At 45.8% G+C, this 21,174-nt stretch overlaps 1 protein-coding gene across 1 annotated transcript in view; it reads left to right on the top strand.

Annotated features, from left to right (window-relative positions):
• LOC147689809 (galectin-3-like) overlaps nucleotides 1-21,174 on the top strand; it is a 201,020-nt gene that overhangs the window by 75,458 nt on the left and 104,388 nt on the right. Inside the window, exon 4 of the mRNA XM_086936598.1 lies at nucleotides 8,524-8,600. Within this exon, the coding sequence (XP_086792724.1) occupies nucleotides 8,524-8,600 (77 nt within the window). The remainder of the gene's footprint in view (nucleotides 1-8,523; nucleotides 8,601-21,174) is intronic.

Genomic DNA, 21,174 nt, shown 5'->3' on the forward strand with positions numbered 1-21,174 from the left:
ATCTAAATTATATAAATCCAGTTCAATTTAGGGAAAATGATTGGGTAATCTAATAGAGTCTCGAAATCAGGAAATTCCATCTAGAAGATGGGAACGAGACAAGGTAAATTTGAAAAACAGGAGTTTGGCATCTCAGAAACTCGGTCAGGAGTTTTCAATGGGTCAAAAGCAAGTGGTAGCCTAAGCCACACTTAGGAAAGAATCCAAGGGAAGCATATAGGAGAGGTCTAAACCTCTAAATTCCATTTAGTTAGTGGGGAATCCAAGAAGGTGTCTTCAACGAATCCAAAAAAGAGATCGGAAAAGGTGAAAATTGCAGAAGGTGTCTTGCATGAAGTCCACAAAGCTCTGGAAAAAGTGTCATGCTCAGACGGGGTGAACACTAGGCTCAGACGGGTTGAACACTAGTTATATCCAACAAGGTCTTTGGGTAGCTCCCCTTGTACCTCTCCTCATCAATGGTCCATTGTCCTCGTCAATTCTCAGCTTACAGACTGCAGTATCTAGACAAATTCACACAATGAATATGGGAACATCTCCTTCTCAAACACATAGAAGGTTTGAAAAATTGCTAAATAAGCCTTTCAGTTAACGCTCTGGTTTCTGTTGTACTTTTGTCAAGATCTTCTTCTCAGGCCCCTCTATCTCCAGTTCAGTAATTTGTCTTATTCTAAAGCTAACAATGCATATGAAACCAACAAGAAATGTCACATTAGCCGAAAATGGAAAACTGTTTTGTGTGAAGCATGGAAAAATACAGGCTACTTAAGACAACTTAAAGTATAAACTCAATGGTGCAATTGTAATATACATGTACACATATAAACACAAATTAACATAAGTTTCTTGTACATTGTATTAGATTTGCATTACATGTGCCATAGATTATCTCTTCAACTTAACCTTGTGTAAGTATGGCTAAGAACTATATTAATGTGCATATACATAAAACGTTACGTACATGAGGATGGTTTCTATTTCGTTTTGTAGCCATTGAATATAACTCATGTATTATAGCACACGTTATGAAAGTCGTATTTCATTTTAAGTACGTTAACTATTAAGTAAGTATGGTTCATTTAATCAAAACTAGAATGGTTAAAACATGCAATGGGATTAGATTCCCAAATTCTGCAATAAATGCACTCTTTAATAGAAAAGTCAAAAACAACACTTTCATTAATCATTGAACCATGTAAGAAATGTGCTAAATGCACATTTATATTTCATATCTGTCACTGTATTTGTGACTCGTTGAGAGTGGGCAACTTTGCGTTCCAACGCATGATCAGGAACCAAGTATTGATGGGCTTTTCTGGCACACTGCAGACATGAGCACCTGAAATTGTGCCTTAGAGCACAAAGTGAATTCATTTACAGAGATATTTTTCTGAGTCAAAGTTTTATTTTCACATAGATCAGCTGTGTTACATAAGGCAAAGTTTGCCTTTTCCTGTTTCTGTGCATAAAACAGGATCTTGGGTCTGTGTGGTGCCAGAAAAGCCCATCATGTTACGGTCCCAGGGTACACTATCCCTGACTGTGCAGTGGCTCACAGCTATCCAGGTACACTCTGCGTAAACAGTGACAGTGTGTCCTATTACTCAATGTGTACTACCCTCAAGGCAGCTGCAAACTCATCGTGCCATGAAAGCAGAATATTTGTGAAAGTTGGACTTGCTGATTGAAGGAGCCAGTCTACCACAATGCATGGCAACACAAGGCCTTCTCTTTGAAGGTGGACAGAAGTTCCATCTTCAGGCAGGTGCAGTGAGTAACTGCACTCTGTTGAGGGGGTGTCTCAGGTGTCTTTGGGATGCCCTTTATCCCCTCCAGACCTTTGCCCCTGGTTGTGGAATTTTCCAACCAGATGCAGCTGGACATTGAAATACAAAAAAAGGTTTCAACTCTGGTATCTTACACCAACCGACATAATCCAAGGTCGTTCCATCCTGGGCCCGCCACCATACAAGTGGGAGAGGGCCTCTATCTAAAGGGAAAGGTATGCGCTAATATGAACAGTGTAGTCATTACTTCACATTGCAGAAACTAAACTCCGGAGGGGGCATTTATCGGAATTGAACAAGATCAGTTACGAACAGCCTAAAATTGCTCCTGAAAAGAAAATGTTGCAGCGAATGCTAATTTACATAGGGCACTGCGCAAGCATAAACATTTTCCATTCAAACATGGTGCACACTGATTGTTCCCCACCTCTTTGTGGCGCACTGTTAGTAGGCCTCCAGACAGCCTCTTTGTCCACATCCTTAATATGGTACTGTTGAGGCAAAGTGCTGCTCTTATTTTTAGGAGGCCATGCTCTGATGCAAATGAGCGATCACTCACTTATTTTATAGAAGTGAAAGTTCAAACGTCTGTGGCCCCTTATGTAATACCAAATTACCCTGTAGCACAGTAATCGGACGCGAACACCTGTTTCACCTCAGCAGCATGTTACATAATACAGCCCCAGATGCTCCACTTTTACTACCTTATCCTGCACAGAAGTTCAAGAGAATCAGAAGAATACATTAGCTCATGGACAGCATAGACTCTTTACTATGAAACTAATAGGTAAAAAAGTGAGTTCCCCTGGAATGTGGGCAGTACTTGCGTTTATTGATATGAAGATGTTCAATAAAGCAGTGTGATTACAGTCCACCACAGACAATGGTAGTTCTTTTTACTACAGTGGCACATTACTTAATTCCCTATCGCAGACTGTGCTAGCACAGCACATCTACAGCTTGGCTGACTCTGAACCAAGCCCTGCTGTTTACTGCATCTTACACCAAGTTAATAGAATGTTCTGGTGAACTTTCCAGGTCGTGCTCTTGTTCACTACTGAGTTGAGGGCCCAGAAGCAAGTTAATCTGCAATGCAGGATAATTGTTATGCAGTGCAAAACGTCATTTTAGTGTTGTATAACTAATGGAATGTTAGTGCCGGTACCAGTTTTTATCATGTGAACAGTGTGACTTTGAGGTAACTAATGAGCAGACTCTTTTTTTAAAAACTCTTTACAGTTAGACATTGTGATACCACAAACTAAACTATATGTGAGAAAGTAGGATAATTTTTAGGACAGTCCCCATTCCAGAACCTGGACAGGGCCCAGACCCATTTCTTTTACTTTTTATTTATTTGAGAGTTTTATTTTGCGCGTACATGATCCGGGAGTATAAAAAACAGGTTTGCACTCCACAGATTGGTTGTTGCATAGCCTGTGAGGTTAAATACCGCGTTATGTACATGTTGCAAAGTTCAGTATATATATATATATATATAAATATATACATATATATATATATATATATATATATATATATATATGTCCATCCACCTTCCTCCGTGCAACGAAAGAAAGACGAGGTCACAATAGGGGAAACCACATGGAGCCAGCTTTAAAACCAACACTGAGAACTCAATAAAATCATGGGCATGGTTATCAGAAACCTTAAACAGCAAAAAAATGGTAAATTCACAACAACGCGAAGTTTAGCAAAGGTCTGACGTTATTGTCCTGGAACCTGGCAGGGAAAACTGATATAAAAATGAAACATGCAATTAAAAATTCCCCTGATATCATCGCCCTCCAGGAAACATGGTTAATCAATACCTTTACTCAAAGAGGATACTATGTATACGAAACATTGGCAAAAAGATCAAGAAGGGGACACGCCAAGGGTGGTCTGGCAATATTATTAAAAGAAGATCACTCTTGGTCACAGGAAATAATTAACACAAACACAGACAATCTACAATGTTTAAAAGTATCCCTTAGAACCCATGCCTCTGCCAAACTAGAAAAAATATTACTTTTCAATATTTACGCACCTCCCAGCAGTAATAATAATGATTTGCTGTTTGACCGCCTAATGGAAATTATCACTCATATAATTGATGATCAATCTCACTTGCCATACCTCATAATGGGGGACTTGAATGCTAAAATTTCTAACTGCGAGATAAAGAAATGGGCTCGTCTCCTCAAAGTGGAATCTCTGGAATCATCACTCCCTGAATTCCCAAAAGGAACTAAATCGGATAAGAGGGGACGCGCACTACTAGCTTTTCTCTCTGGCATTAATGGGATTATATTAAACGGTAACATCAATGGTGATATACCAGCAACATACACACGGCAAGGAAATGGAACTCCTTCAACTATTGATTACTTTATATGCGGGATCGAAGGAAAAGAACAAATGAGTCAACTTTCGATAATATTCACTGCAGAAAGTGATCACGCTCTTTTAAACCTTTCAACCCACTGGATTGCACCGTCCTCTTTTTATAACCAGCCACTATTTCTTACAGAAAAAACGGAAGTAAACACAACTAGGCGTCGCATTTACTGGGGGACAGAAAATCTGGAATATCTGCGGCAACTAATTACTGAAACCAATATATTGACCAACATATATTCAGATGATCCTGTAAAGAACTTTGAACATCTAACGAATAATCTCAAACAAGCTCTGCAAAGTAAGCTAGAATACCACAGACCAGCAAAAAGAAAATGGAAAAACAAGAATAAAAACTGGAATCAACCAGTCGTAAAACAAATCAATAGACTGATACGCGGCCAGTATCTGGAATTCTCGTCAGTAAACAAAAAGGAAATCAATAGATTAAAGAATCAAATACGACGAGAAAAAACTAAACAGAAAAAACTGAAGCAGGACTTTAATTGGACTGAAATCCAGCTAGCAGCTAAACATAATAATCAACGTAAATATTGGTCACTGATCGCAACAATGACAGGATCCAAAAAAAAGCTGGCGACTACACCTGTATCAGAAGAAAACTGGGACATATACCTACGTGAGCTATACAAACAGAATGAATATATTAAAAATGAAGAAGTGGGAGGAGAAAACGTGGAAACTAAAGATATTAAGATCAATAAAACGTCGGCAGTGTCAGTCTCTATGAATATCAGGAAGGCAAGGAGTACTGGTGCATCTGGCCCCGATCAGATACCTGTCAAGGTCTACCAAATAGACCATAAAGAGTGGGGAACGGTGCTCTCGCCGCTATTTAACTATGTATTCGACAGTGGTCAAATGCCAAATTCCTGGAAAGGAAGTATCATAATCCCGATTTTTAAAAAAGGAAAAAGAAACACACCGGGAAATTATAGGCAAATTGCCCTCATGGACGCTGCTGGGAAGATTTTTGCAGCAGAAATCCTGGATAGGCTGAAAAATTGGGCTTTCTCATTTGGTCTAATTCCTAAATTTCAGTCCGGATTTCGCCCACACCACTCTGTCACTGACAATGTAGCAATCTTCCAAACTATATTAGATAAGTACGCAACAGGGAAAAAACAAACTATTTACGCAGCGTTCATTGATTACTCGACAGCCTTCGATCGAGTGGATAGACCGACCCTGTGGTCAAAATTGAGAATAATGGGGATCCCGGAGCAGCTATTACATCTGATAGTGAATCTACACAGTGACACCTGGTGCCGCGTCCAAATGGGAAGTGACAAGGGCCTATCGAAGGTAATACGAACATCAAATGGCCTGAAACAAGGGTGCCTCTTGGCTCCAATTTTATTCTCACTGTATTTAAGTGACCTACCTTCCCAACTGCAGCAAGGGATATGTACTCCTCCTAAGATAGCCACTGAATATATCCATTCCCTGCTGTATGCAGACGATATAGTCATGTTTGACCTAACACCTTTCGGACTACAAAATCTTTTAGATATTTTATATAAGTATTCAAGGAAAAATTACCTAATCCCAAATACGAACAAAACAAAAGTGGTTGCCTTTTCAAATCAGAAGAAAAGGGTACGGTACGAATGGAAGCTGGGAGGTGAGAAACTAGAACAAGTAAAGGAGTATACATATCTGGGTAGAATTTTCTCACAAAACATGAGCAACATCAATCAAATCAACCACCTGAAAAGGAAAAGTGATCTGCATGCTGGGGCCTTGTCCCGCTTATATTCGGCCACTGGACATAGACATTTCTCTGCACTGATTCAAGTCTATCGAGCTAAAATCACACCGGTCCTGTCCTATGCATCGGAATATATACCTCTAAATCAATGGTCATATATGGATTTAGCAGAAGGAAGAATATTGAAAAAACTACTGAAGATTTCAACATCTACCCCAGTACAGGCATTGAGACTGGAATGTACCATCACGAGCGCATATGCTACAGCTATAGCGAGCATCATAAGGTGGGCCCATAATCTTCTTCTTTCAAAAGAAGGTACTTTAAGAAGATTGCTAAAAGTAGAGACATTCGAGAGTAGCTCTACTCATACTACCTTTACTAAAAATATGCGAGAGGCTCTACAGCTTGCAAAAGTCAATGTGGAAATTTTGTCTATGTGGTCACCAGCTCAACTCAAACTTTTTCTAAAAAACTTCACTCCCAAATTGAGCTACGAGATTGATCACTCTCATTGTAATAGACTATCGTCATATAAATTTTATGTAGCCTTGCAGGAATACAAACAACGTCAGCCTTACCTAGAGTATACTCTTCAACATGGCGCAAGGCGTGCAATTATGATGTTGCGCCTTGGAACACTTCCTGTACAAACCTTTACTTCCTCTTGGAGGCCCGACAGCTCTGCCCTTTGTACCCTTTGTCAAGGAGGCAACCAAAATTTGGAACACTTATTTTTTATATGCCCTAATGCAGAAATTGTAAATGCAAGGTCAACATGTCTTAAGCCCATCTACCGGTCCTGCAGGATCACTAGCTCACATGACTTTTTATCACTATGTAAAAGCCCCCCTAATGAATTCGTTTGTTACAGACTTTTTAAGTTTTTGAAAATCTCATTGAAAATGTATTAATATGGAATGTATAAATGTATATTTTATTTGTGGTCCTCGTAAGAGTACCGTAACAAAAATAAAAACTTTGACTTTGGAGAAATTATTTAGAAAACACCCGGATATGGCGGATGCATTTCGGCGTGTTGCCTTCTTCAGCACCTGGGGTGTGTGTGTGGGAGCGGGCGCCGATGACCAGGTAAAATACCCCGCCCACCCCTCAGGCTCACAGTTCACTCCTCCTCTCCCAGGTGGAAATCCTTTAGCGTGTGCCTCCTGCTGGGCGCTTGATGCACAGCGCCTACAGGTCCCAAAAGGCTGTACGTTTGGGAAAAGGCATGCGTGGGTGGAGGAAAACTGGGAGCATAGTTATCATGAAGTCCCAAAAATGAGTGTCCCCAAATGTCAGCTTGCTCCTTAGGTCCCCAACCGCAGCAACCCACAAGCCATGGGGCTCTTTGTAGCGGGGGTAAGGAAAGGATACTCCTCACCAATCGAGCAGCCGAATGACTGCTACTCCGCTCCGTATCTTCCCGGACTTGCAGGTGGGCCTCAGTGAATCCAGTACCCTGGAAGTACCAACAGTTCCGCAAAGCAGAGGCCAGTGAAACCTGAGGCCAACTTCAGTGCCACGGGGACCTCGTATGCGCGACACTGGTACTCGCGCAAATATGTCCATCCACCTTCCTCCGTGCAACGAAAGAAAGACGAGGTCACAGTAGGGGAAACCACATGGAGCCAGCTTTATTTAGAAAACACCCGGATATGGCGGATGCATTTCGGCGTGTTGCCTTCTTCAGCGCCTGGGGTGTGTGTGAGGGAGCGGGCGCCGATGACCAGGTAAAATACCCCGCCCACCCCTCAGGCTCACAGTTCACTCCTCTTCTGCCAGGTGGAAATCCTTTAGCGTGTGCCTCCTGCTGGGAGCTTGATGGACGGCGCCTACAGGCCCCAAAAAACTGTACGTTTGGGAAAAGGCATGCGTGGGTGGAGGAAAACTGGGAGCATAGTTATCATGAAGTCCCAAAAATGAGTGTCCCCAAATGTCAGCTTGCTCCTTAGGTCCCCAACCGCAGCAACCCACAAGCCATGGGGCTCTTTGTAGCGGGGGTAAGGAAAGGATACTCCTCACCAATCGAGCAGCCGAATGACTGTTACTCTGCTCCGTATCTTCCTGGACTTGCAGGTGGGCCTCAGTGAATCCAGTACCCTGGAAGTACCAACAGTTCCGCAAAGCAGAGGCCAGTGAAACCTGAGGCCAACTTCAGTGCCACGGGGACCTCGTATGCGCGACACTGGTACTCGCGCAAATATGTCCATCCACCTTCCTCCGTGCAACGAAAGAAATATATATATATATATATATATATATATATATATATATATATATACTGGTTACGAGGGGATCATTCTGGTAAGTGGTTTGTTGAGTAGCTTGGCTGATTGTATGAGGTCAGATAGCATTTCAAGTCAGTGAGAGCACTTGTCCTATTAGTCTCTCCCAGGTTTTCTGTTGGGTTGTGTACGAGGAGGTTGGAGCTTGCATGGGATTCATTTGATGGCAGTTCTGGGATTCATCTATTAATGAGAATTTTATGACAGGATCACTCACAAAAAAATGTAATGAACATGTTATATCCTTTAGGAAATTGATTTTGGTCGTCTTGGTTGCGGGCACACACGTGTATTAATTTTATTTTTCCATTCACAGCACATGGCTTTGAAGGGAGGATTACATCCAAATACACTATTGACTGCCTCCATTGAGATACCAGAAAACACACCCAGGTAAGCAAACATAACTCTGAAAGTTGTATCTATTAGGAGGCAATATTTTAGTGTAGGAAATAAAGGTGCACATTCTTGCATTTCCTTGCCTCTGCTTTTCTTTTCTCTGGCAACCAATCAGGCCTTCATATTGTATTCAGATCTCCAGAAATATTTTTATGACTAATATAGATGATGGCTCATTGCATACATTCAAGTGCACTGCCCTCTTCCTTTCAATAATTGCTTTCTCTCTTGGGTTTAGGAGAAACAGTTCTGTTACCACTAGAAGCAACAGAGACTAAGTCTGGATGTACCTTTTCCATTGGGAGACTGCACACATATCCATCTGTTCTGTAGTTTGCCAGTCTGGGAGTTATAACAGTCCACTTTCTTGTCAATGAGGACTTTAGAATACCATGCTGAAATAATATAAATGGGACTGTCTCTCTTTCTCTTGTCACAGGCCTTAGGCAAAGAGTCTTAATGTGGGAGAATGGGATCTGGCGTGTCCCTAAACATTTTTATAGGTGCTCCCTCTGACTAGGCTACTAATATAATCTCCCCCACTCCCCCCACGCCTCCACCCCCAGTTGTTCCTGTTTTTCGTTCACAGGGAGAGATGACTTGCTGTTCAAGGGCCTGCTCTTTTCTTCTGACTTGCAGGGTTCTTTTTTGCTTTTGACCCTGCATGTACAGGTCTATGGCGACTGTAAGAAGAGATGTGGTCATAGTGTTATTTTGGCCTTCGGGCACTTTTAATCAATGTTACAATATTTTTATGTAATATCAAACTAAAACACCTTAGAATGTTGCAGAAATTAGCACCTGGCTTGTATCACTGGCAAAGTGGTATACTAGGCTAATAATAATGGCCTGTTCAGATTATGCATTGTTCTAGTGACGCCAAGATGCTGAAAACATGAATCAGTCTTCTGTAAGTTCACACTTTTCAAAGTTGCGCCTAGATTTGATGCAAGATTGCAGCTAAGCCTTATCTTTTTGCTGAACCAAGCCGTAGATATTCTCATTTTTACTGTATGATTTGAAAATATTAAAGTGTTGTTTCACTACTGTGGTGAACATTCATATAAATATTGCAACTAATATAACTGTGTAGTATTCTGTTGAAATTGGTTTCTGCCAATTAAAAAAGCCCAGATATTTGCTTTTGTATCACTCGGTTTTGGACTATTTACTGTGGGAGAGCCTTACTACAAGTGTCTCACCCGCGGTAATCACATGGCAAATTGACTGCAAATGTTTACTGCCAGTGTCAGCCTTTTAAGGTAAGGCTTTTGTGACGAAGCATGGGTAAGGGGCACTGGGCTGTTTACATGTGACCATATGTGCACACACGTGTTGTGCTTACATGTGTCTGCTGCATGTGGGAAATTACTGTTGTGCGCAGCCCGGTAACTGTGCACATGTAGCCTGGCACGCGGTGGGCTCTGCCAGATTAGATATTGACCTGGGGTAGGCCTTATAATGTTAGTGTACACATATTGGGAAAGACAGTGTGACTCACTATTTTGTCTGTAGTGAGACTGTATTATACACAGAGGGAGAAAACAGCCTTAGAGTGCTGTTTCAATTCCATTAGGCCACAGAGACCAGTTACATATCGAATATGGGTGTAACCTGTGTCAAAAAATCTATTTTGCAAGTTCCACCAAGATATCTGCACAAAGTATGGGCCATCCAGAATTGTCATATTTCTCTAGTTCAGCTCTGTATCAGAGCCCAAGCTTTTTGTCACTTTGCTGTGCCAGGTTAAATACATCTCTCTCCAGTGGCGGGAGCAAATGCCTCCCCACTGAAAGGGAGCAATTAACAGTGCTTCACTCAGTTCCTACAGAAAAAAGGGGTGGGTCAAAGGATCTGCTTCAATCAATCAGCTGTCACCCTATACCAGTGATGGGCCTGCCCAATCTCACTGAACACAGGAGGGAGCCCAAGCATCTGGAGCCAACACAGGAGGGGGCTCCCCTTTGATAATCTAGTGAGAAAGCCCTTGGCAGTGATGTAAGGAAGAGGTGGAACTGAAGCCTCAGGAGGAGATGTGTCTAGTGTCTCCTGGATGACTCAATTTTCTACTGTCCCAGAATACAGTGCAGGAGGGTTAGGACAGGGATGGAGAGGCGACATGGCACCCAAGGATTGGCCAACGGTGCCTGGCATCTGAAACCTTCCACTTCCCTTTAAAAACTCCTACACAAGGAGGAGACTTTCCCTTACCTGGTAATTTCTCTGCACTTTGCTGCTGGTGCCTTGGAGTGCCATGGAGCACTGAAAGGAGGAACCCCAAGATGCCCACAAAGGCTCTTCCCAGTTGACCCCAGGTCCAGTGGGTCTCTCTAAAGGGCAGGGAGGCTCACTCCCTTATACTCCATGAGGGCCACTTGGGTGAAAGCCTGGCCTTCAGTGCCCAGAGGAAGGCTGGTGCAGTGAGTCAGTAGAACCAGCCCCCCTTAGAGTGTGCCACTTTGGAAGTTAGGAGGTAAGTGCTCCTGGAGGCTAGGGCTTGCCACTAGGAGTAATATGAGCCCAAGATCGTCAGAATCGGCCCAATGGTGCCAGAGTTATGGCATTTTAACGCTTGGTGACCTTTGACCTTTCCAGTGATAAAGTGTGTGAGGCTCTGCTGCTGTTTCTGAATCTGTAGTGAGGCCCTCTTGCATCCACTTTGGTTCAGCTTACTTTTTCACATATTTTACTTTCACAATATTATTCAAAGAAATGCTGTACATGCTGCTTATTTTTAGAAAGCCTTTCATGTGCAACTTTGTTCAAGGCTAAGGAATGGAACAATATATCCTAATGCTTGTGTTGTCTGCTTTGAGACAGCTTCTTACATATAGACACATCTTTACATCAGACCTGTACCCCTAACACAGTAGTGTTATTATATAAACAGTGCACTGTCCCTTAATGGGTAAGAGGGGGCACTCCAGCTACAGTGGTCCTGGATTGAATGCTGCATTCAACATGCAGCTCTGCTAATGCTGATCTTCCATCCTGATCCTTCAGAGAAGGATTGCCAAAGAACTTCAGAACAAGGACCTGATACACTCATGGGACTGAGAAACTCGCTGTGGAGGTGCGACCGTAGTACGAGTACGGTGGTCGGACCTCCCTGGGACCTCCGCAGACGCCAGGAATTCACAATCCCTGGTATTCGCACGGCAGTCATGAGGCCACAATGTGCCTGGTGGGCTACTGCGGCACTGCCAAGCATATTACGAGTTTCCTCACATCCAGCAATCTCATGGCAGTTCTCATGCTATGACACTGGTGGTGGTGAGCAAACAAAGGGGGCCCTACAGGGCCCTCTCTTGATCCTATGCATGGGGATGCATGCGGGGGGCACATGTTGTGTCCCCCTGTGTGTGTGCACTCCCTGTTCCTGCACAGCAAGGACTGCACAGTCCATGCCGTGCAGGAATATGCATTGGCGGTGCAGTTCTAAGGCTCACTTAGGAGCCTTTGTACTGGACCGCTGTGGGACCACCATGCCACCCGGCAGATAATAATATTCACAGCTCATTTTCTCTATGCAAAATTATGACTGTTTCAATAAATGCATTGAAAACTTCCTTTGTATCTTTCTTATGTTTACCAAGGGCATGCATGAGTAAACAACGAAAGTAATAAGATCTGTTTCCATGATTCCCTTGGGGATCAGTGTCATGTTCGAGGTTGCCAAAATTGTCCGTTATCCCAGAAGGGTTAGGAGTTTGCATGAGACACTGTGAGCTGGCTAGGCGTGGGCTAACAGTCTCTGATGGGGTAGATGGACTCAGTCCCTGCATTCTGAAGTCCTGCTGTACTAATACGCAGTCCTACATTTTCTACTGGGAACCCTGGAACAAATCTACCCCCGGGGTGGGCCATGGCCCGGGGGTTAGTGCAAGATTTATTTATTGAATTTCACCAGGGAAGTGGGCGTACATGTGGGAACATGAGTGTGCCCAGGTGGGACCTAGCAATCCCACATAAAAAGCAAAAAGATGTGCTGCTTGAGGCTTGTGTGGCAAAATGCAATGGCTCCCTCCAGCAAAGCATGAGTGCTGCTCATAAAAAATGCACTGCTCCCAGATGAGTGCCCCATAATGCCCTGTGGGGCTCTTCAACTTACCTCTTTTTTGTCACTCGTGGAGACCCCCAGAATGGCAAGAGCATCACCAACGGTGGAGTCTGAGTGTGGAGGGCTGCAGGAGTGCAGCAGCGTTCCCCAAGGTGTTTTTATAAAAGTAATGAGTCCCTGTTCCCTGTGCCATAGAATCCGAGGCTCCTCTGAATTGTTCCCAATGTTTTGAAGCACTCCCAAAGCTGGAGCTTTTGCTCTTACGGCTTGGAGTGCTGCACCCTGTAGGGGTTGGTTTTATGGTCACAATTATTGTGGCCTGAAGTTATACAAAGGCGATACATATAGTGTGGTTTATGTTTGAAATACTATGTAATATGCCCCTCTAGGGGCTGTTTTTAGTATTGCGTTTTCATGGTTTAAAAGTTTACAAAAGCCCACATACACCTTTTTCTAATTTTAAATTCTTATTGAGGTACCAGTGCTGATAATGATTATTGATCCCAACGCATATGCTTTATTGACATTATTGAGTGAATTTACACCAGATGATTATTATTGATGATTGCTTTTACATACAAATGATGTCTTGATCTTATGGTTTGTTGATCTTGCCCCTTTGACCAAACCCGTAGTCTTACCGTATATGTTTGCATTACCCCTTAGGGGGTAAAAGGTGATTATGTAATTCCATCTGTGGTATTTTCCATCCACTAATGAATATATTTGTAAATTACTACATATCATTTAGTAGTATGTGTGTAATAAATGTACTTCTCCTTATTCTAAAGAAAAAGCATTGACTGTACAAATATTTATTGCATGCAAGCGAACTGTGATTACTAGCCCACACCACCTTCCATCAGTAGGTCTTGGACTGCTCTGCTTTACTAGCCTGTGAGAGTCAAGCGCTACAATGAGGTGCTTGGTTCCCAGTAAAGAGAATTTTGGACCAAAGAGTTGTGCTGGCCGCACAACCAATAACACAATTTCCTACACAGTGTACCCAGGACTCAACATCACACCATCTTCTTTGAGCTAAGCTGTGGCTGTTTGTTCACAGAGGAATGGAGAGGTGACTAGGCTTAGGAGACCACTTTTCCATCACGGACTGAATTCACATTGACTTGGTGGTGGTGAACCTCATTATTATTTTCTTTGATTGCATTTGGTTACCCCTGTGACTACAAGGATTGGAAAGAAAAGGACAACATTGTTAAGAAATGTTCATCATGAACCACTAATATTATTGACTTTTAGGTTTACATGCTCATGAAAGGCAACATGTTCTGAGAGCCATCTGTAGATTGGACCACCTATCAACCGTGGAAACATATTACTGTTACATGGTGATTGAGCATTTCAAGTATACACATGGTATCTGACGCACAAGAGCGGATTTGACTCTGGTATTCAGCTCATTACATGGGTGGTATAGGTTATAGTTCAGTGATAGCATAGCTCCGTTAGTCCAACGCGTTAAGTCTTTCAGATCGATAGGTGTGGACTTCTGAACAGATGTCATGTAGTTAAAACAATCAAAATCAACAACTACAACATGGACCGGTGCTAGCATAAATATCCCCACCCTGGTTCCCCCCACAACTCATCACATTCTGTCAGCCTGACAGTCTCCCCCTTACATTGGCGTCGGCTGAATCCCCCCTTGACGCCAATTAGAATGTGTGTGTGCATGAAACATTATGGTTGCCCACGGATATGGCCCTCTGCACCTGCTCAAGGCCTACGTCCCTCCCCTTCGGGTTGTCCCACTGAGTGTGCGTCTTCAGTTTACTGAAGTGCTTAGAGCAGTCCCTCCCACTGGGTAGCTATGGGTCCCTTCCTCAATCCCAGTGTCTCTTCCCGTCGGATGGTAATTCCCTCTGCCCTAGCCCATGCGGAGAGCGAGTGTCTCCATGCTTGCGTATGTGGTTGTTCCTGCACCTTCCACTTCTTGGTAAGAAGTCGCTTGGCGACCACTAGCCCCAGGTCAAGGAACCGGGATGGGACTTTTGCGACCAGAGTTCTGTGGAAGTGGTGCAGCAGGTAAACAGTCCAGTCATAGGGTACGTCGCGACCTGTGCATGCGCGTAATAGCTCGCTGATTGTTTGCCAATATGTATGTAGTCTGTGGCAACTCCACAGCATGTGGACCAGTCCAGCTCCGGGTTTGGCACATCTAGGGCACACTACATCCGTGCTGTGGAAATACCTATTGATCATCTCTGGTGTGAGGTATGCCCTGTGTACAATGAACAATTGTATTTGTCGGAACCTCATGTTACTGGGTATACGCACTGGGCTTTTCAATGCCCTTTCCCACTCTCTTTGTCTCCCGAGGTCGAATTCCCATTTGCGGCGAAGGGGATCTAGAGTAATCACTGCATGTATGCGGAGTGACATCCCAAAGCAACAGACCAGGTGTCTACCTCGCCCCCATGACGTGGAGATATTGTATGGTGAGGTGTTGGCTTGGTTCTGAGGATATTTCCCCACTTAGCGGTCAGGGCCACAATCAGTGAGCGGTGCATTAGGAATTGCCCCGGTGGTAGTCCCTCATCTTCAACTAGGGATTCATATGGAATAAGTGTGCCATCTTGATATAGATCTCCCAGGGTCTGTATGTCAGCGCCTCGCCAACCCGTGAGTGCAAGAGATGTGAGCTCCCCGGTCCCGCTAGGGGAGCCTTCCAACGGTATTGCCGGTGCATACAGGACCAACGCTCTGGTGAAATATAGATTCCTGCAATAGCATTTGTACGCCACCACCAAAAGAAGCGGTGTCAGTGTCACACTTTTGGTGGCTGGGTGGAAGAGTTTAAGTATCTGCTCCGGGGAGCGTGGGGGCAGTACAGACGCTGTGTCCTCCTGACCCTTATCCGCAAGCCAGTGGGCTATCCACTGCAGTTGTGCAGCTAAATAGTAGTGCATAAAACAGGGTGCAGCCAGCCCCCTTTGGTCTGTAGGGAGGTAGAGTTTCGGGAGCTCCAACCGGTGCCAACTGTTCCCCCTGAGAAAGTCCCTGAGTAGTTTAGAGAGTGTGACAAAGAAGGCTGCAGGGACATATATAGGTAGATTAACAAAGTAATACAGTAACCTGGGGAGAATCGCCATCTTGGATAGGCAGGCCGTCCAGGCCCGGCATTTTCTCAGATGCCATGGATATGGGGCGATTAAGGGTCTCCTGATGCTTGTCAAAACTTGTCAAAAACTTTATTGTTTAGTTAATTAAAACCATAACAAATTTCCTTTGCACTTCTGAAACAATGTTTACATATAAAATTAATTAAAAATAATATTCAAGATTTGCATCAAGGTAAAATCCAATACTCATAAATAGAAGTTAAAACAGACAAAGAGAATAAAAATATCATAACACAATACAGTTTAAAGGTATTAGTTTGCTTTCAGAAGTTTTTCAAAAGCAAGCAGAAACCTTACAATCTTACAGTTAATTTGTGAGTCCATAGAGTTCAAGCAGCCAATAATCGCTGACCTGCAAGTGTGCAATCCCTTAATCAGAAAATAATTCTTTAAAAGGAGCGATCGCTCCTGTTTCAACTTTGTACAATGACAAATGATATGAATTATGTCCTCTTTGATGTGACCACAAAGCCGACAGGCAACGGTTCCCGGATGTTTCCAGGCTGGTGCATCGGCCATCGTTGCATATTTACCGAATCTTAGAGCCATCAACCTTTTTTTGATGAAAACTGAGTATGTAGAATCCAGATAAAGCGCCGGAGTAAGTAATTTATAGCTGTTAATCACAACCCAAGAGTGGGAGCGATGGGAGAAGATTTTCTTGTCAATGAGCAATGAATGAAATTTAGCGGCTTTGGTTAGTGCCTGTTCAAATTAATTAAATGGCAAATTTTTATCCCATAGCTGGCCGGTGCATGTTAAGTCCAGTGCGCTGGTCAGGAATGTTGTGTCCATAGAGTTTCCAGACGAGTCGAGTGCCTGCCTCCTACCTCCCCCTCGCGTTCATATTGTAGCAGTTGGGATTCAAGACGGGTGATTGATTTTGCTAGCTGCCTCCGTATGGTCCATGTGGCTCCTAAACAATGACCCCTGAGTGTTGTTTTGAGGGCGTCCCATTCCACCAGTGCATTACTCGCTGTACCTTCATTGAGGTCGAAATATGTGAGGAGCAGAATTCGGAGTCTTCCAGCGCAGATGGTTGGAGATGCCATGTGGGTAAAGGGGACCGAGCAGCTTACCAACTGAGCTGAAACCACAGGGAATTATGATCGGAGTGTGTCTGCTCTAGATAATCCGATTTTTCAACTAATGGTAGCAAAGACTGGGACCCCACCACCCTATCCAGCCGTACATGCAGGTCATGTGTTGCCGAATAATAGGAGTACATACGGTCAGTGGGGTGGAGGACACGCCACAAATCCAGTAATGCCCAGTGCGAGAGCCAATCTCTGAGCATCTGCGCATTAGACACAGCTAATGTTTTACGAAGAGGAGGGAAGGATCTGTCAACGTGCACGTCAAGTACTGAATTGAAATCCCCACCCAACAGCCAGGGGAGCCAATTATAGGGAGTCAGCACCAGTGACAACTGCGTTAGGTAGGCTGCCTGGTCTACATTCGGGGCATATATCGAGGCCAGGAATATGGACTGACCATTAAGTGTTCCATGTGCTAGAGTGTATCTACTGTTGGGGTCTATCACCACTTCTGTACAAACAAACAGGACGCCCGCTCTCACCCACATGAGCGTGCCCCTCGCATTGGCCGAATACACAGTACCATACACCTGCCCCCTCCAGCGGCTGTGCAACCTGTCCAGTTCCGGCTGCGCCATGTGTGTTTCTTGCAATAGGGCAATTCCGACGAGTGTCTCTGGAGATAAGCGAATAAGGAATATCGCCATGTGGGAGTGTGCATACTGCGTATGTTCCATGTGAGTATGTTAACTCGTGTCATCACTAGAGTGTTTATTCATCTAGGGAGCCCGGGGTGGGGCATGTCTTGGTGGACGCGGAGCATGGTTGGGTGTGGGTGCACCGGTCTGCTGCAACAATAACAATGGGTGAACTATGAACAACATAATGTCTGGGGCGAACTTGCATGAGTGTCTGTCCAAACTACTGCAATTGTGCAGAGGTATAAACTAGGTCAGTGTGCTGCCTGGTGGGGTGCATGTACAGGTAACATTCTGCCGTGTCTATCCCCTCAATGCCCCTACATGTCTGGTGTGTCACCGAGATGTCCCGCCAGCTTAGTCTGCAGAGCCGGTAGGGTTCAGGGTGAAGAGCTAAGTGTCGTCATGTGCATGCTAACTGCCTGTGAGGGGACACATGAAGTATCTAGCCGTAAGACTAGTGGTTCCTAGGTAACGTCTGATTGGCACGTATGGTGGTTGATTCTGCTGACCTGTCCCCGCCCTCCATACAGCATTCCCAGAATTATGTTAACAAACAGTGTACTACTTGTGTAGGTGGTCTGTTACAGAGTCTGGCACAATAACGTTCTCATCCTAGGATACCGTCAGCAGGTTGCGGAGTGACCACCGGTAGGCATAGGTCCTCAAATATTTCAGTTGATGGTGATGATGAGCCGCTCGCCACCACCGGGAATTGCACATAGGATTCCAGGCGTTCTTTAGCGTGCGGGGTTCCAAGTGTTGTGACCGCTTCCAGAACATTCTGCTGCTCGAAGCCACTTCGCTTGATGCTGCCCCACGTGTTGCTCTACGTCGTCCGCGTCGTCTATTCCTCTTGCCTGCTGAGATGTCTCCATCGGAATCTGTTGGTCTTGATGCCGTCCATAGTCCCGACTCTTATAGCCAGTCCCATGCCTCTGCAGGGGAGTTAAAGAAGTGGGTCTTACCCTGCACAACCACTCGCTGCCTGGCGGTAAATAGCAGCAAGTATGGTAACTCTAGTTCCCGGAGCTGGTGTTTCACTGCCATTTAGTTGTTCCTGCGGCGTTGCACAAGGGCGGTGTAATCGGGGAAGAGCATAATGGGCTGCCGCTAACTGTGAGGTTGTCTAGTTTCTGTGTCTCTCTCAGCACCACATCTCTGTCTCTGTAATTGAGGAGTTTAAAAAGGAATGGACGTGGTCTGGCTCCCAGTTGAGGTCTCTGTGCTGGCACCCAATGGGCTCTTTCCACTGCGAACTGCTTCGACAGTGTTCCCTGGGGCAGAAGGTCTCGCAGCCAGGTCTCGATATATTGTTCTGGGTGTCTACCCTCCTCTCCTTCTGGCAAGCCCACGGCCGAATGTTGTTGCATCGGGAACGTCCTCCTGCATCTTCTGCTCTATCCTCCAGAGCATTTATACAATCCATCATGTCTTGCAGTGCGGCAGCGTGACTGTGAGTGACCGTGGAGTTCCTTAAGCATTTGACCTTGGGTGGTAACTTTTTCGGCCAGCTTACGATGATCCAAGTGTAGGAGGGCGAAGTCCGAGGTAACCTTGTCAATCCGGGTTTCTTGGGGTACTCTGGTGTGATCCAGTGCAGCTCCTATTTTCTCCACTGCTGCGAGGACAGAGTCCATTTTGGCCGCCAGAGCTGTGGTCGTCGGCTCCGTCTCTCCTTCGTCTCTCAAACGGGAGGGTCCAGATTTCCTGCACGCAGCGGCCCTTGCTGCATCTTGGCACGCATATGGCCCATCACAAGTTGTTGCGCCGTGGGCATTCGCAATCAGCACCTGGTGGAGCTAGCACGTAGGCAGTATGGCTGCGTCAGGAGCTCAGGCTAAAAGTCAGATTGTCTCCTAGATGCGGATTGCGTGAACTACGTATTCAGGCTGAGGCACTAGTTACGGTCACTTCGCGTGTGGCTGTATGGTTTCAAAGGCAAATGTCCTGGCCTCTGGGTCCCCCAAGTGGTTTCTATTCTATTGATCTCACTGCAACTTTGGTTAGCAGAACACCCAATGGTTGTCAGCCAGCAGCGACCTTCAGCCCCAGGTCTATGGTTCTGGTGGCACTCTCACCGAAGGTCAGTTGTAGAACATTCCCTTTCCCACTATTGTCATGTGCCAGTGGAGGTACCTCTAGCGCATTGCCTGCGCCTGTCTTCTCCCAGCCAGCTTGTTGTGTGGTGAACAAACCGTTGTCTTCCAGAAGTTGCGACGTACCTGGCAGGATTTAGAGGTTCTACGTGCTTGTCAATGTCTTGCTCTGCCCCGATTTAGGGGTCAGAATTTGTGGCGCAAGTTGTGCCTCCAAGGCGGTGTATCTTGTTATATGGTAGCTACCCTCCCAGGATGGGGTCTTGCCCTGTCAGCTCTTCGTCTGGTGATTAGCAATGTTGAGGTCCGTCCAAGCGCTCAGCAGTCCCTCGGTCTCTGGGGCCTCACGACGGTCACAGTTTGCTTCAATGAAGGAAGACCGCTGTGTTTGCGGCCTGTACAGGCCTCTGTCTTTATGGGCCGCAACGCCCCCTCATATGGCCTCCCCACAGTGCTCCGCACCCACCTCGTGGCCGCCTGTGCAAGGACGGTGTCACCCAGGTCTCAGAATCTACGCCACCCTGAGCGCAAGTTACTTTCCTGCTTGCAGCTACTGGTAGCGAAGTCCCCTGTGGCACCTGCTATCGCCGCCCACCTGACCAGCTCATATGCAGGCTCCACCACGCACCCGCTCACCAGCTCGTGGCCACCATGTCATAATCCTAGCGGGAGTCTTCCGCACGTACAAGCCACTTCCATGCACAGCAGGTCTCCCCAGTTTGCGCTGTCCCCCTCCGATCTGGGCCACTGCCTGTGCGCAGTCTTCAGCTTCCACGCTGCAACTCGTGCTGCCGTGTCTCACTCACCAGGGGGCTGCAAGCTTTAGGAGCCGGCTTCATCCCCACGAACTGCAGGCGCTCCAGGCATTGTGTTGCGGCGGCGCCTCACCTCACGGGAGCCACTACTCCCAGCGGCCACCCGCCGCACTGACTGGGAAGAGAGGTACAGGACACAGCCTGGCAGATTACCCGTGGTGCACAGGACCTTTCCCGCCTCAGTCAGTGCCCAGTAGGTAGCCTCGCCGACCAGCAGCACAGATATGGGGCAATGCAGTCCTCGGCCTCTGTGTTCACCTCTTCTCGGTTTTGGCCCTCACTCCACCGTAGTGGCTCTCCGTGTCAGCCGCCGCAGCCGCCTTCCCGGCACTGGCGGCCACCCTCAGTCCGCGAGCCCCTCCACGCCGCCTCCGCGTTCACCTCTTCGGGTTTAGGCAGCCACCCCGCCCATGGTGACTCTCCGTGTCAGCTGCAGCTGCCCACCCAGCATGGGCGGCCACCCTCAGTCCGCGAGCCCCTCCACGCGGCCTCACAGCTCGCAGGCCCTGCTTCTTCCCATGGCGACCCTCACCGCCATGAGGGTCGGAACGACTCGTGGCTGCCTGATATCTTCAATCTCTGGCTGGGATGGCACACTGTAAGGATGATTTTTCCGGATTACAGGGGAGATTGGCCGGAGCGCTAGAGGTTGGCGTCAGCCATGTTATCCAGCTAGCCACGCCCCCCCATCATGAATCACTATTATCAGGGTGCAG

Source organism: Lissotriton vulgaris, chromosome 9 (assembly GCF_964263255.1).
Source record: "Lissotriton vulgaris chromosome 9, aLisVul1.2, whole genome shotgun sequence".
NCBI classification, from domain to species: Eukaryota; Metazoa; Chordata; class Amphibia; order Caudata; family Salamandridae; genus Lissotriton; species Lissotriton vulgaris.